Genomic DNA, 16,809 nt, shown 5'->3' with positions numbered 1-16,809 from the left:
CAAGCTCTTTCCTTTTTTGGTTATGAGGGTTGTGTGGTGGAATTGACTCCGAGTGACGGTCACACTCAAGCCCCAATTAGCACCCAATCATTTATTGGCTTCTACTTTCAGATTATGCGTTAACTTTACAAATATTCCAACCATGGAAACATAAGCTTGGGAGCGTTCCCTCTCGAATATCAGACACCTTGGAACCGATTCGTTTGACAGGCTGTACGTCAACCCTGAGAAAGGCTATGTTATCTCAACAGTCAGATCGGATTCAACTAAATTCAGAAAATGCTGCATTTACACTGTTTCGTCGGCATGTTGTTCCCCCCCCCCAACGTTGATTTACTATTTGCACAATTAACTAGTCCAGCGGCCGCTATTATTGTCAAGTGAGCTATTAACACAACATACCTTTCATTCCATCTTTGCGCTCTCAAGATGATGCGTTCTCTCAGGAAGTCATTAGCTTATTAGTTTGAAAATGCGACTGGATTAATGTGGCCAGTGTTGTCACTGTTGAGTTCCAAGTTGTTGGATTTACACGACACGAAATTTAAAGCTAAATGTGGAAAATAACTGTTGAGGAGATTGCTATTTATTCTACTGTCCCAGTAAGATTTTTTTTAATTTGCCAGATACTTGGGACGAGGAAACATGATAAAACCCTTAAGCAAGTAGTGGGGAAGCGATATATTTTGACTGTTTTCTGTGGTTCGTGACTTTCCGGACATGAAATCAGCGGAAAATCGCAGGCAGCTGCAAATAGGAAACACCACATTTCACCCTACGCCTCTTACTGTCGAGTGTCAGCATTTTCAGACCTAGCCTTGTCTTTCAGGTTCTTGTCTTCCCCTTCCCCTTGCGTTGCACACCATATCGGAAAGTATTAGTTGCTGGGATGTAGACATTAATCCGTGAGGTGGGAAAAGCATTTGCATAAGATCTCACCTGTTATATTGACTGCATCTTCTGTGTTAATAACTATGAAAATAGGTGCAAAAGATGTTAGTTCTGTTGGCGTTTCGGGGTGAGGGGAGGGATTTGGATACCAGGCCGCTCTCGATATTGTAGAAACTCGTGCCGAACCTAGAGCGGCGAAGGAAAGCCATTCCAAATCTAATCGTGGTTCCGGGAGGAGCGAGGTTGGGAAGTGATCGAGTTAAGTTATCACCATCGAGTGTCCCACCCCCTTCAGACAATGTTTTGTATAAAAATTCTACACTCATTTTAATTTTTTTTGTGTCTCCCAAGCAAACAGTTATTGCGGTTAAGAGGAAACATCCACAATACAGGAGTTGCCAGCTGTGTAACAGGCAAAACATACATTATACAGTACACAGTACTGGATGCCAAACACTATCAATTTGAATTTAGGTGGACACTCCAGCTTTCAACTTCACCTTCACAAGTTTAATGGATGAATAAACGGAAATAAAGTTAACAAATATTCACACTTATTAACTCGCGTTGCCTTGCCAAAATAGTAAAATTTTATACAATCTATTTTTACAGAATTTTTTTTTAAACTACTTTATTTCGCGAATGACTAGACATATTCACTCACTGTCATAGTTACAAATCAATCTCGGAAATGGTTAAAATGGCAACGATAACAAAGAAAAAAAAAGACCTTTACCGACTCATAGAATTAAAACGTTTCAATTAACCGGACTTCATCGGTCGGACGTTCATGCGTGCGTAACCTGAAAATTGCTCCCCCATTCCCTCTCACTTTTCGCCGCGTGATGTGGAGTCCATCCTTTTCCATCGCTTCATTCAGCCTCGTAGATCGGGTCTTCAGAAGCTCCCACTTGTCAGTTCCCAGGCGCTGAAACGCCGCCCAGCACGGCGTCCTCTCCGAGAGCCGATAGTTTTCACAGTTGTCCCAACAGCTGCTGCACTGTAGCCTCGGTAGATCTGGTGGCTGCGGGAAAGGCCACGCTACATTCGACCTCATTATGACTCTCCAGTTTTGTGGAGTTTTAATCGTCAAGCAGATTCACGAGAGAAACAATTGTTTATCAGGACTATCCGCATTCTGTTTTTTTTCCCCCATGTAATGATTCGTTTTCCTTTTGTGGTCCTGTTACCATCTTAGCTCGTTGTTTAACAAAAAAACACGAGCTTGTTGAGTCTATTCGAAGCAATCTGTTATGAAATGCCCAACTGCGGATTCTTTGAAATCCCAATCGGCCCATTCAACACACCCTGGATTCGAGTAGAATTTGATTCAGATACCTCGGTGTTCCTTTAAAAGAATGAGCACATTTCCGAAAATGTGTTAAAATCCAAGACATTTCAAACCAACTTCCTCTCGTAAAGTCCTCCCGCAGAGGAGCGTGCAATCTAGCAAAGGATACAGTCACATTTTTAGCTTCTATGGGCCGGCTGTTCAGCTGTGGAGTTTGAAACATTACTTTATTTTTCCAAAAAACAGTTTTTGTGTTACGTTTGATTGAAGCGTTTTGTTGTGTAATAAACACTCAGTTTAACAGGGATCCACCACAAAGGGAGTAGCGGCGAGCTGAAACCGAGATCAAAATCTGTTACACACTGTACACAGAGGAAGAGAAATGTTTCAGGTAGAAATTACAGGGCAGCCAAACGAGGTAGCTGACGAGTGCTCTAAAACCAGTAAAGATCCTTGCTTTTTTCCTGGTGCGGCAGACCTGAGAAAGTAAAAAAAAAGGCAAAAAAAAAGAGAAGAGAAGACATGTAAGCAGAACAGGGATAGAAAGCAGACCCAGAGGCACGCTCCGAAAGTCAAGACAGATAAGGTGATAGAAGATCCAGTTAAAAGCACAGAGAAATATAGGAAAATCAGGCCAGTTCACAAATGATCGAGAAAAACAGCAACACTGGGTCGCAGACCATGAGGATCATTCACCTCAGCGCTGTCTCTTGTACTAACATTCCTTTGGTACTTCAAAAAATATAGACCCCAAGACAGAGGAGGAAAGTTAGGCTATTCAGCCCATCGAGTCCACTCCTCTACTTTCTCTCTCAACCCTACCTTCTCTTCATAACCAACGGTAGCGTAGCGGTTAGCACGAATCTATTACAGCTCGGAGGCGTTCTGCAGTTCGGAGTTCAATTCCGGCGCCGCCTGTAAGGAGTTTGTACGTTTTCCCCGCGAGCCGCGTGGGTTTCCCGCGGGTGCTCCGGTTTCCTCCCACAGTCCTGACCTACCGATTAGTAACTGGTCATTGTGAATTGTCCTGCGATTAGGCTAGGAGTTGCTGGGCGGTGCGGCTCGTTGGGCCTGAGCTGAACCTTTAAATCGGGAGTTCCCAACCTTTGAATGCCACGGACCCCCACCGTTAACCGAGGTTAACCCTAGGTTATGAGCCCCTGCTCGAAATAAACAAGAATAACCTTTCACACCCTTACTAATCATACCTTTGATTATACTTGTATGCTCTGTCTTGTGTGTCCTGTATTTACTTTGTCCATTCACAGTCTTCCTGTCTGTAGCTACAGTTTTTAATTTGAACAGATTTCCCTGTGTTTAGCTTATGATTTCCTTTCGTCCAATTGCCTTATCCCCGTGCCCAGCCCCTGTTTTCGTTTTCTACAACCACTGTTTCACTTATATTTTAGCCGTTAAATTATATATACCGGAATATACCAGAAAAGCTGAAAATTAGCTCCAAATTTATCTGCTGCCGTTCACTGTTAAACGTTACCGATTTATCCAAATCTTTTCAAATTTAAATGTTATATAAAAACCAATCACATTAAAATAGTTCTGAAGTAAAGAGCAGATATAAATTCCAATATTGCCAAACTCATTCCTACTGTTCATATTAATGTAACACACAATACGAACAATGTCTAAACAATTATGTCTGGGCATTTCATTCAACTTTTTTTCAGACAATGCACTCTTTTTATATATTTCTTGTTGTAAACCTCGCTTAAAAATCTTAACGCGACTACATTCGACAGATAACCGACACTTACTGAATAATTTTTCTTAATATATGAATGAAAAGCATAACGTATAGTTGGTTCAGCTGTGCTTAGTGACCGCTCGGCAATAAATGTTCTTCAATAAGTTATGTGTGAAAAGGTGAAAATATTCTGATTAATATAAATCGGCGCTGCTGAAATGATCCTACTTATTACTAACGTCGATACATTTAAGAGACGAAGGAAGCAAATACAGTCATTTACTGCAACTGAGTTCTCATTAAATCGCTACATTCCTTCAATGCCGTGAACTGAAACATTTTGTTCAGCATTTGGACCTGGTGTTTGTGGATTTGATCTGTCTGAGATAAAACTCATTTACTGATTACTGATATTGTCACGACGACTACGTATTATTAAAGGGATTCCACGATTCACGCCACCAAATAAAATCTTTCGCAAATTTAGAATTATTTAGCAGGTTACAATAAATGACCGATTTCTCCGTTGCTACCAATAACTACGTACCCCGAACTTTTAACTGTGTTTCGCCGCAAATGAAGTATACTCACCCCTATATATTCTGGTTTTATAAATAAATCTTTGTCTCTTAAACGAATCGATGTCAGTAATAAGTAGGATAATTTCAGCAGCACCGACTAATATTAATGGAATATTTCCACCTTGCTTTACACATAATTCTATTAGAAACATTCATTACGAGACAATAGCTAGTTATATCTAGATAGTTCACTCAGAAAATTGCATATTATGTATAAATACTTGATGTATAAAAGACCTTATTTATTGCACTCCACTTGTAACTCTATTGTGCTTCACATTTTTATGACGAAATAAGTCTAAAGCTTCAGGATAATCGTTTTCCCACTCTAAGTACCGAAAATGCCGAGAGGCGTTAACGAAGGAAAGCAGCGGGACATATGAAAATATATTTGTAACACAGCCCTACATAACTTTCGAAACCAATTAGTGCAGAGAGTTGATATATTGTTTATTTGAATCCTGTCCAAACCAATAGGATAAAAATCTCCTTGCTATGTCAACTGTAAAGTCCTACATGAAATAACTCTAATAAGAGCTCATACCACAATCCCCACACAGCTCAATGGCACACAGCTGTTCATAATGTGGCACAAAATCACACGCAGAGGCCAGGGGGGCAGCCAAAGACACTCTTATGAATGTGTCATCAGGAAACACTGAGAAAGTGGGACGTCTAACCTCGCCTTCAGCTAATTCGGGAGTGCTTAAAACCGAGTATGACTCCTATCAGCAACATCGCTCACAGACAGAAGGTATTTTTAACAAAGCTGAAAATCACTATCAAATAAACCCATTTCAAAACAATAGTGTGCCCATGAAGTTTAGGCCTACATTTAACAGTGAAACATGACCAGGTGATATATATCTTCAAAGGCAAGGGTATGTTTTAATATTGTCTTAGCAGCAATGTATTGACTCAGCCCAGATGTGAAGATGTGTGCATCATAATGAAACTAGCAGATGCCATCTTGAAGGTATGTATATATATCAAAGTTATAAAAGTGAGACCATCTTTAGTATAGTTGAACAAGATTCTGACCTGGTGTGAATCAAAAACACCTTTATAAACTAATACTTTTTAATGTTTTTATAAGATGAATATCGCTGTTATTCTTCCCAAAAATTTAAGAATTACCTCAAGCTGAGCAAAAATCCTGATATGATTCCACCCCACATGCACAGAACTCTGTCAATTGGGAGACGTATAAGCCTTCTGTTGTGGTGTAACAGAAGTTTAATGAAGTATAGTGTTAGATGCAAATACATTGCAACACATTTTTCACATTAAGGCCTTGCATCCAGCAATGGGATTTGTGCAAGAGAGTTGATTCCTATTCCTATCTTATAGGATATGGGTTCATCTTTTGTGCTCTCTGTGCTGTGTATTCTTTGCTGGAACTGCAGATAAGAAGTTTGAATCAGAGCCAAAATTCCTGGTATATACTTGCAACACACAAGGCTGAAGCTAGATTTAGTGTTAACGCTGGGTGCCAATGCAGCCTCAGAACAAGAGGACAATAAAATACACAGAGCTCCCAAATATTTGGCAATATTACAAAATATTTCTTTTCTACAAGATTACAATTAGTCCAATGCAATACATTTCAGTTATAACATGTTATGCAAGAAATTATGAAGTCTTTGGCTGAGATAATCAAATGGTTATACGAAGTCAGTGAAATCACATCCTTTTGATTAGCCGAATCATTTGTGATTAGTTTGATTAATTGATGATTAGAATTAAACTCACAATTGGATAATTACCCCTTGTTTATGATTCACTGTACCTATTTTTTTTCTGAACAATATGATACTAATCAACCAAGATTTGAAATCTGGACACATTAGCTCTCAAGGATAAATCATATTATCCTTCACTCATAGGCATTCTACTGTAAATCAACACTTTCATTAGCAGGATTTCCATATTGTAGTGTTTTTTTCTCTTGTTAACTAATACCAGCATTATAAAACTTAGCACGTTTTATTATGATGCCATGTGCTGTTCTTTAAAAAGGGGAGGTACAGTAGAAACCATGATTTAATATACAATAACATGACTTGTATGTTGTCCATGCTGATCTACAATTAAAATATCAAAAGGGAAATATGAAAATTTCATAATATTTTCCTGCATCTCTCCTGTAGTATAAATACTTTGCAATGCTTTGCTATAATTAATTCCCTGAAGACTTATAGTGCAATCTCTGATTAATTTGGCTGAAATCTAAACGGCATTTTTAGTATCATGATTTTTCAATAATTGATAATTAATTCCATGGATCTACCCAGCATGACTTTATTGAAACTTTTTTTTGGATGTCCACAATCGTTTGAAATGCTAAATGGACTACAATTTTTTTTTCTCCACAGACTCATTGAAAACCATACTCTAAGATTACTAAGCAACATTAATTTTAATGTCCTGTTACTCAAGCAATATTTCTTTATATATTTTTGCTTCAGCTCCTGGTAGGTCTATTTATTCTGTTGCTTTTTTTTCATATTTACATTGGGTAGAATATTTCTCTACTTTTAAAATTACAGATTTTTTCAGGTTATGTCAATCAACACTTGTTAATATGAGACCATAATAAGATGAAATCTTCGTAGAATCTACTGAATATGAACAGTTTTGTTTGCATCACAGATTCAGAATATACTGTAATGTGTTCACAGTAGTTTACTTCGTAAACTTAGTATGCATTCAAATGCTATAGCTTCAAACTGATAACATTGAGCCAGACCACGCTGATGGCTAACCAATGCGCATACCAATGCTTTCAGGATTTCTTCAGTGTCAAAATGTTGAATACACTGGAGTTCAGACTGTAAGATTGTAAGACAAAAGAGCAAAATTAGGCCATTCAACGTCTCAAGTCTGCTCTGCTATTCAATTTTGGTTGATTGTACAGTACACTACAATTTTGTACTGTACTTTGCAATATTTAATTTATGCACTGCACATTGTTTATCTAATGTGTAATTCATTTGTAGATTTTATCCTTACTTTCCTAAGTTATTGTGTGTTATGTATGTGTTATGTATACTACTGTGCTTTACACCCTGGTCTGGAGAAACATTGTCTCATTTGGCGGTATTTATGTATGACAATAAAATTGTCTTGAATTGACAATTTATTATTCCCTCTCAACCCCAGTCTCCCATCTTTTCCCAGGGACACCCTCACTATCAATCTTTGACTTAAATATACCTAGTGGTTTGGACTCCACAGTTGTGGGTGGCAATGAGTTCCACAGATTTGCCACCATCTGGTCAAAGAAATCCTTCTTTATTTGTGTTCTAAAGGCATGCCCTTTTATTCTGAAGCTGTACCTGCTGGTCCTAGACTCTCCCATTACAGGAAACATTCTCTCCACCTTCACTCTATCCAGGCCTTTCAACATTCGGTCGGTTCCACCCTTTCAAGACCCACTGACTGCTATTGCATCTAACCTCTCACCCCTGCACTCAAAGTTGACCCAGGAGTGTCCATGACTTTCAGAGCTGGGTGGCTGCATACACTATGAATGCTCTGACTTCCTCTGAAAAAGTAGCTGAAAGTATTCTGAAACATTAATTAACACAAGTCCTTTAATTAATTTATATACTTTACATGCATTTAAGATATTATAACCTTTACTTTGTAATTTTTAATAATTATGTGTTCCTAATCACCAACAATCTTTAGAAACAGTAAAGATCTTTGACAGCATGATGTGTCAGGAGGTCAAAAAGATGGTCATTGACAGTTTGGGAGACACATAGGAGGCTGCTCTGCTATTCTGTGGAGTTGTGTCAATGATACCTGGAGGACATTAGGAGCTGTGAGTCTGCCAAGGTATGTGGTCCCATGATAAATTTGAAGTGCGGGCCAAGTCCAGGGAAATCCAGCCCGTTAGCTAATATGTGGCTTTAGCTCAGGGTTGCCAGATTTTAATCCAGCAATGTCAAAGGAATGTAGATACAATTTCAAGACAGATCGTGTATGAATTGGAAGTGAACTTGCAGATGGTGGGATTCCCAAATGCTTGTTATCTTTGTACTCCACCACACTCCTGACCATGTGGAAATGCAATGTGAGAATAGGACCTCCTGGCACTTATCTCTTCAAGTAACCAAAGTGCTACACCTGCCCATTCACCTCCTACCTTACCTCCATTCAGGGCCCCAAACAGTCCTTCCAGGTGGGGCAATGCTTCATCTGCGAATCTATTATGTCGGGTGTTCCTGATGGGAACTCCTCCACGTTGGGAAGACCCATCATGTTGGGGGATTGCATAGTATAGCACCTCCACTGCCCCTACCAAAAGGGGAACTTCCCAGCGGCCAAACATTTTAATTCTGATTCCCAATGCTGTTCCAACATGTTGGTCTCTTGTGCCATGAAGAGGCCACCCTCAGGGTGGAGGAGTAACACTTTATATTCCGTATGAGTAGTCTCCAACCTGATGGCTTGAATATCAATTTCTCCTTCCAGTTAAAAAATAATTCCCTCCTTCTTCCCTCTTCTTGCATTGGCCTCACTCTGGCCTCTTATACCTCTTCTCATCTGCCTATCATTTATTCCCCCTGGGTCCCCTCCTCCTTCATTTTCTCCTCTGGTTCACTCTCCTCTCCTATCAGATTCCTTCCTCTCTAGCCCTTTACCTTTCCTACCCACCTGGCTTCACCTATCACCTTCTAGCTATCCTCCCTCCACCTCACCCAACCTTTTTATTCTGGCATCTTCCCCCTGCCCTTCCAGTCTTGGCCTGAAATGTCAACTATTTTTTCATTTCCATATTTGCTGCCTGTTTTTTTTTAAACTCCCCATAGAATACTTGGTCTCTGTATGCATATTATTTATGAAATAGATTCAGTGATCATTCTAGTTAATAGTAGTCCCCAGGAGTTTAACGCCGAGGGTTTACTAGGCTCTTTTTCACCTGCAGGTTTCTGAGATCTTGCTGCATGAATTACAATGTGCGAAAATGTGCTGTTTTATGGTGATAAACTTAACATCTGGGACTATTTCTACCTCCACCTCACCATCTGATTTCCAGAAAGGGCCTCTTTGCAGGTTCCCACACTGGGGCACTGAAGGCAGTCCTCACACTCCTATCTCTTCAGCACGGAGGCATTTATTTTGTTTGCAATTCTATCGAGAACCCTTTCGGCTTGTATAGTTCAAATCTGAAATGACTACAAACAGAACAATTCAGGATGTTTCCAATTGCTATTAATTTCTCTATGTTTTATCAACTTTAAAGATAAAGATTAGCTTTATAAAGATTAGATTTATTGGTCAAATGTACCTTGAAACATATTTTTATTTTGTTAAATTTTATATTAAGTGCAATTGTGAACAGTAGCCACATCAGAAATGCTGATCAAGTCAACTAGTTCCCAAAGAGAACTCTGACAGGCCAATCAGATGGTTCACTGCTGCTCAGAGAACGGGCACAAGGGTCGCTAGCCCCTGTACCTCAGAAACACACCTGAGCGGTGTGGTGGAGGTATGTGCTGTGCATGACCTGATCTGAAAGCATCATGTTGACTCATAACAGATCGTGTTCATGGTGGAACAGCTTAGTCAAGGACGGGGCAATCAGCACAGATGGACAAATTATACCTCCACTATCCCTATAATACCCCCACTACCCCTATACAGTGAAATACAACATTTTGCATCAACAACCAACACAGTGCAAGGGACTGTGCTGGGGCCACACCTCAGCCGCCAATGTAGCATGTCCAAAACTCACTAACACTAACTTAATGTCTTTTGGAATGTGGGAGAAAACTGGAGCTCCAGGAGGAAATGCAGGCGGTCGCTGGGAGAATGTACAAACTCCATACAGACAGCGGTGGGAACAGAACCGCAATCGGTGACCACTAGTGCTGAAAAGTAATTGCACTAACCACCATGCTACTGAGCTGCCCCATGGTAAAAATATAAAGAAGATCAACCTGATTCTGTCTGTTACAGATGACACTTCCAAGAATCAACCCCCCCTCCCCTCCCCATCACTCTTTTAATAGATTATTTCAATACCCAACAGAAAACAATCACTCTCAGCTGACAGACCCTTTTCTGGTTTATGACCTTTGCATTCGCTTCTCTCAAAGTATTTACCTGCATCCACATTGATGTTGAGGGTTTGGCTCATGTCAGTGGAGGGACCAGTAAAGGCCCCTGTGGTCCATGCAGAGGTCGTGTCACTCTTTGCCAGGTCACACTGGGGTGTAGGGACAGCAGGAAGCCTGTGCGGCCTCACTGAAGGCACTAATAGTGAGCTGTAGCGCGGGTCAAAAGGGCCACCGACCCCATATACGTCATGCATGCTAGGCCGTGTGTAGACAGAACTCTGTGTACTGACGGCGCATCCCAATGAGTAGTGGTGGTGGTGCCAGGGCTCGGGGGCTCCTTGGTGCAGATGTGTGTGCAAAGAGGCACTCGAGTACGGGTCGGCTCCAAAAGGCAGCTCAGAGGGAGCTCCTGCGAGGGCATTACCTAGACTGCTACTTAAGCTCGCAGACATAGAGGGCTGGTAAGTGCTGTTCCAGAAGGAAGGAGGAAAACCTCTCTGGTTCATTGGGAAGGCGCCCTCTGCAAAGCAAGAGAACACGAGGAAATTGCTGTTAATTTTCAGTAACACTGATTCCAATCAATATTTGTAAAAACACAAATCAGGCATTTCTCATCAGAAACACAATTATATATGAAGGATCAACTTTGTTTGCTATATACATTCATACTGTATGTATTAGGAATTTTGCTGGGGTGCATTAGTCAGGACACATGTTACAAAAAACAGCAACTTTCAACAGTTATAAAAAGTAAAGGATTATATAAAATGAGTTAAAATTAAAGTACAGATAATATATCATGTATTATTCATGTTACAAAAACAGCAACATTCAACAATTATGAAAAGTAAAGAATTATATTATTTGTACTTTAATTTTAATGCCTTTTTATATATCATGCACTATTTATGATATACTGTAAATAATATAATTGTTAACAATATATTGCAAGTAATGTATAAATTAAATTTATAATGGGGGAGGGGGTGCGGCATGGTAGCATAGCACAATGCTTTACAGTACCAGCAATTCCTCCTGCTGTGTGCAAGGGGTTTGTACCTACTCTGCATGACTGTATGGATTTTCTCTCACAGTTCAAAGGCTTACTGGTAGGTAGGTTAATTAGGCATTGTAAATTGTCCTGTGATTAGGCTTGGATTAAATCAGGGGGTTGCTAGGTGATGTGGCTTGAAGGACCACAAGGGCCTATTTCATGTTATATCTCAATAAATAAATTAAAAATAATAATATGATATAATAATAATAATTACATTGTAAAAGAATTAGAGTGAGACACCATGTCCCAGATATGGGAATTGTTATTTTCAATTTGGTATTTTTATAATACACAGTAGCTTTTTCTCACAGTGAGAATAGTTCTTATGCATAGTCATCAGAATTCTTTTTATTTCCTATTTTAGGCATTTAAGTGAAATAGAAGTTACTACAACATTGGTACCAGAGGAAACGGGAGCGTTTGTAGCAAAATACCATAGAAGGACCCAAATTAAACAGCACCTGAGAATATTTGCTGCATTCTCTAAGCATCCAACAAGAAGTAATATTTAACTTCGTTCGCATTTTGTTTTAAAAGTTTTCAAGTAAAGGCAATTGACAAACAACTGAAATGATTTTAGTTGAAACACAATTTAGTCTTTCTAAAGGAACTTTGCGATTGTTTTGAATCAATCGCAGTTATATATCGCAGTCACTTTACGTGCGGACAGTCCTCCGCCTAGCATACAATCAATCTATGTATATAAGCTATCAGGCATTTATATTTATTGTGTTTTTATTTCTGTATTCTTTATCGTATTATACTTATTTTGTGCTGCACCGAATCCGGAGTAACAATTATCTCGTTCTCCTTTACCCTTGTGTCCTGGAAATGACATTAAACAACATTGAATATGCTACCACTGCTAATTGCAGTGATATCAAGATATCATTTAAGCTTCAAATAATTTGACCGAATTCATTTAAAACATTGTAATGCACTGGAAGGAACAGCATTCAGAGTGGAACTTTGAGAAAGGACAGGCGTACAGAACAGGACGGATCGGCATATTTTATGTGTCAGAATTGGTATATTAATGTTATTTATGGTTATCGAAATGGCAAATAGTTTCTGGCCACTGTTACAATGAACTCATATTTAGCCGGCGAACTTTGATATCGATGTAGTTTGAGAGCGAATCTCAGAACGTGAAAGAATAGAGCGGCCCTGTTATCATTTATCCGAATTCAATAATGACACCATTTTATAACGTTGAGATCTATACTAGCATTGAGGGTATATTGCAATCTGCAAACTTCGCTAAATCTCTGAAGAATTTATTGAACTGTAATTTAAGGGGCGGGGTAAAAAAAAAACAGATTTCTACTTCCAGACAGATCGGATGGCAGAAGTGAATGAGAAAGTAGATATTGGTGGATTTCAGGCAATAGTTAACTACTTGAAGCACAAGGAAACAACGCAGTCACTGTTTGAATGCACCTGAACGAAGGTGAACTGCGGACATCTCAAGAAATGGGACCTGTTCCGCCAACCATTGTACCTGTTCCATAACAACACTACCGCCGGGATGTGAGGGTATCAGGTCTAATACACGATTAGTTTAAGGATATAACAGATGATGCTCCCGCTAACACATAAAACTAAGCTTACACCCGACTTGATTCGTATTCATATTAAAGAGCATAACTCTAAGCATAGATGTCCAAATTGACATGATTTCGTGCAAAGGAACCACACTAGTTTCGAGGATTTCAATAATTTTACGAAGCGGGGTAATTGGCGCGCGCAATTAAACCTACGCCTGGTTGTTATAATATCGGTTTACTGGCAACTAACTTAAAGTGAACGCCGAACCCACCTCTCCAAGAACTGGAACCTCCCCTGGCAGATTTGGAGCCAGCGCTGGCCGTGGTGTAACTGCTGGGCTGGCTCAGTGCCCTTGAGAAATGTTCATCAACAACACTGCTAATGTCACCCTGAAAGTAGGTGAAGAGCACACAGCGGGAGCTGAGGTATTCCGCTTCAGGTGGGCGCTCTTTCTCGCTGCCCGGGTCTTCCTCCTTGATCGCAGAGCCGTGCACAGAAAACGTCCCGCTGATGTTCGCACTATCCGCCGCCTCCTGCATTTTCGAGTAAAAGGCTAATTTCTGGAAAAGACGGAAAGTCGAAATCACAACCACCAGGAGAAGCAACCGTTCTGCAGCTCAACGGGATCTGTAGCGAGCTCTAAGGGAGCCCAGGGGACTGTAAGGGTCCTATAGTCAGAAGCCTATAAATAAATAACTTATACGGTCCTCAATGACTTGTGATTGCTTAGGGTCACGCGATTTCTTTCAATTCTACGCATAATAGAACCGTATTCAAGAGCGCAAGGCACAATAAATGTGACTGTCCGCTGCTATTCTTGATGGCTTCATCGAGCACTGAATATCTGCAAATCACACACTCTTTCAGGGCAGTTGCATGTTTCTATGCCACGCAGGGGGACACCGCTGTTTTGAACGCAGAATAAGGTGGTTCAATGAGATGGACATTGGCTGTCCGAGGTGGAAGTTAAGTGGGAGATTCTCTTTCGCCGCGGCGAAAAGTCATGGCTATTTGATTGCAAACTGGAACGCACGGAGAGTTGGATATTAGGACCGTGTAGTACCGGAGGACAGTTCCACACAGTATTTATAACTCCTAATAGTATACTTCGAGTGATTACCCCCAACTTTTAATGAAGTTATATTGAACTTTTAATGAACAACCCCAACTTTCAATGCAGAAAAATAGATTATTGAACAACCAAGCATACCTGATGATGGTAAGGCGAGTACGCTGCTGCAAAATAAGGTTGAGGACCATACACTTGATACATAACATCCAGACAGCTCATGGCGAAGGCCGGAGTCCGCACCAGGGATAAGACGATGGAGACTACGGGCGATACTTCATGGGCGATCGTGTCCGGTGTGCGCGAACATCGCGGCCATGGACGCAAAGCTAAATTCTGCCGCGTAGCGCCCGAGTCCCTTCTGTCTCGTCCACCCTCTCCGACCCGACTAAGTACAAAAAGCAACACCAAACATTTAAATGGGACGCGGTGCGGCGCGACGTCAGTGAACGTCTCCCTAACGCGGCCCCTCTCGATTTACCAGCGCCCCAACCGGCTCGAAGAGACGATGAAGGGCGCAAATATGAACAACCAGCAAACTCCAAGTGTGTCTCCGGTAGACCTCGCAGCGCCGTCTTTATGAACATCGGATTCCCCACGAACTCATGACAGGCGGGTTTATGTCAACTTTTTTTTTGAGTATTTCAGTCAAATTCAAGATTTCACGGGAAACTTTGGTTAACCGTGCAATATCCAATTATGAATATCTATCCACGTCAAGCCTCCCAATTAGTGCTTTCCCACGTGCAAGTTCACCTCCTCCCTGGTCAGTTCCTTGGGTTTGAAGGTGAGATCTTTCTACTACATTCCCGTGGATTCTGGAAAAGAGAAACACAAAGAATACCGGAGACACTGAGCAGTTCGGGCAGCACGTGAAAGAAGAGAAGCCACGTTAAGGTTTGCGGTCTGAGACCGTTCTTCCGAACTGGGATAGAGAGAAGACAAAGTAGCCTTTGTGGTCCAGATTTCCTCAAGGTGCTTGATGGAATTGGCAGACGGCAGAATGGTGCATTCCCTTTACATGGGCATTTACACCAGTCTTCCGTATGCTCCTGACACTGGCCTCAAGGTTTTCAGTGTCAGCCCAAATGTTCTCTCAAATACTTGAGTTGTCCTGGACGACTAGTTTCTTAAGAGTTGGTGAAGATGTTCAGAGAAGCTTTGGGCACATCCTTGTATCATTTCACCTATTCACCTGGTTATCACTTCTTGTGATGGAGCTTGGAAAGATGCCCATTTTGGGTGTCTAGATAGGGGAGGTCGATGACACAGCCTGCCTGTCAGAGTTAAAGTAGGGTTTCAACGTTGCAGTTCTGCCCTGCGAAAGGACAGGCTTATTTATCATGGAGGTAAATTTGGAAGAAGTTGTGGGGACAGTTTTGGAGGTCTCATTCCATTGCCAAGGAAATCAAATCATTAGAAAGAGGTAACATAGGGTCAAAAGGTGTTGAATCAATGTGAATAGGCCCAAGGAACTGCGAGGGTAAAAATACCTTGATGGGAGACCCTCAAACAGTAGTAAGGTTGTAGCCTACAAATTACAACGGGAGATAGAAAATGCATGTCAAAAAGCAATGGTACAATAGTCAGGGGGGGGGGGACTTGAATATGCAGGTAGATTGTGAAAATTAGGTTGGTGCTGGATCCCAGCAGGCAGAATTTCTAGAGTGCATACAAGATGGCTTTTTAGAGCAGTTTACGGTTGAGCCCACGAGAGGATCAGCTATTCTAGATTTGTGGTTGTGCAATGAACCAGAACTGATTAGAGAACTTAAGGTAAAAGAACCCTAAGGAGCAAGTGATAATAAAATGATCGGATTTACCCTGAAAGATGAGATAGAGAGGTTAAAGTCAGGTAGATCAGTATTACAGTGGAGTAAGGGGAATTACAGAGGCACAAGAGGGGAGTTGGACAGAATTGATTAGAAAAGAACACTGGCAGGGGTGACCACAGGAAACCAATGGCAGGAATTTCAGGAAGCATTTCGGAAGGCACAGGATATATACATCACAAAGAGGAAAATTATTTTAAAGGAAAGATGACACAACCATGGCTAACAAGAAAAGTCAAAGCCAACATAAAAGCCAGAGAGAGGGCATATAATAGAACAAAAATAGTGGTATGTTAGAGGATTGGAAAGCTTATAAAAACCAACAGAAGGCAACTAAAAAGTCATTAGGAAGGTAAAGATGCAATACAAAAGTAAGCTACCCAATGATATTAAAGAGGGTACCAAACATTTCTTCCAACACATAAGGTGTAAAAGAGAGGCAAGAATGGATATCAAACAGCTAGAAAATGATGCTGGAGAGGTCGTAATGGAGGACAACAAAATGGCAGATGAACTGAATAAGTGTTTCATGCCAATTCTCACTGTGGAATACTCCAGCAGTATAGTGGAAGTTCCAGGTGTCAGGGGTCATGAAGTGTGTGAAGTTAACATTACTATGGAGAAGATTCTTATGGAAGCTGGAAGGTCTGGAAGGTAGATAAGTCACCTGGACCAGATGGTCTACACCCCCAGGGTTCTGAAAGAGTTGGCTGAAGCGATCGTGGGGGCATTAGTACTGATCTTTCAAAAAACACTTGATTGTA

General features: G+C 40.8%; 1 protein-coding gene across 6 annotated transcripts; it reads right to left on the bottom strand.

Moving 5' to 3' along the window:
- Positions 1–1,326: 1,326 nt before the first annotated feature.
- Positions 1,327–14,577, bottom strand: vgll2a (vestigial-like family member 2a). 6 transcript variants are annotated; one of them, XM_063070337.1, is made up of 4 exons: positions 14,355–14,577; positions 13,416–13,704; positions 10,586–11,059; positions 1,327–2,660 (listed from the first exon to the last, which is right to left on the bottom strand). In XM_063070337.1, the coding sequence occupies exons 1-4, from the start codon at positions 14,433–14,435 to the stop codon at positions 2,617–2,619; spliced, it is 888 nt and encodes a 295-aa protein (XP_062926407.1). In that variant the 5' UTR covers positions 14,436–14,577; the 3' UTR covers positions 1,327–2,616. The 6 variants fall into 6 exon arrangements, with proteins under 6 accessions (XP_062926407.1, XP_062926426.1, XP_062926436.1 ...); XM_063070356.1 differs by having other exon boundaries at positions 1,327–2,515; XM_063070366.1 differs by having other exon boundaries at positions 1,328–2,387.
- Positions 14,578–16,809: the final 2,232 nt, after the last annotated feature.

This window comes from Mobula hypostoma, chromosome 2 (assembly GCF_963921235.1).
Source record: "Mobula hypostoma chromosome 2, sMobHyp1.1, whole genome shotgun sequence".
NCBI lineage: Eukaryota > Metazoa > Chordata > Chondrichthyes > Myliobatiformes > Myliobatidae > Mobula > Mobula hypostoma.
This window is presented reverse-complemented; position numbering and strand designations above follow the sequence as displayed.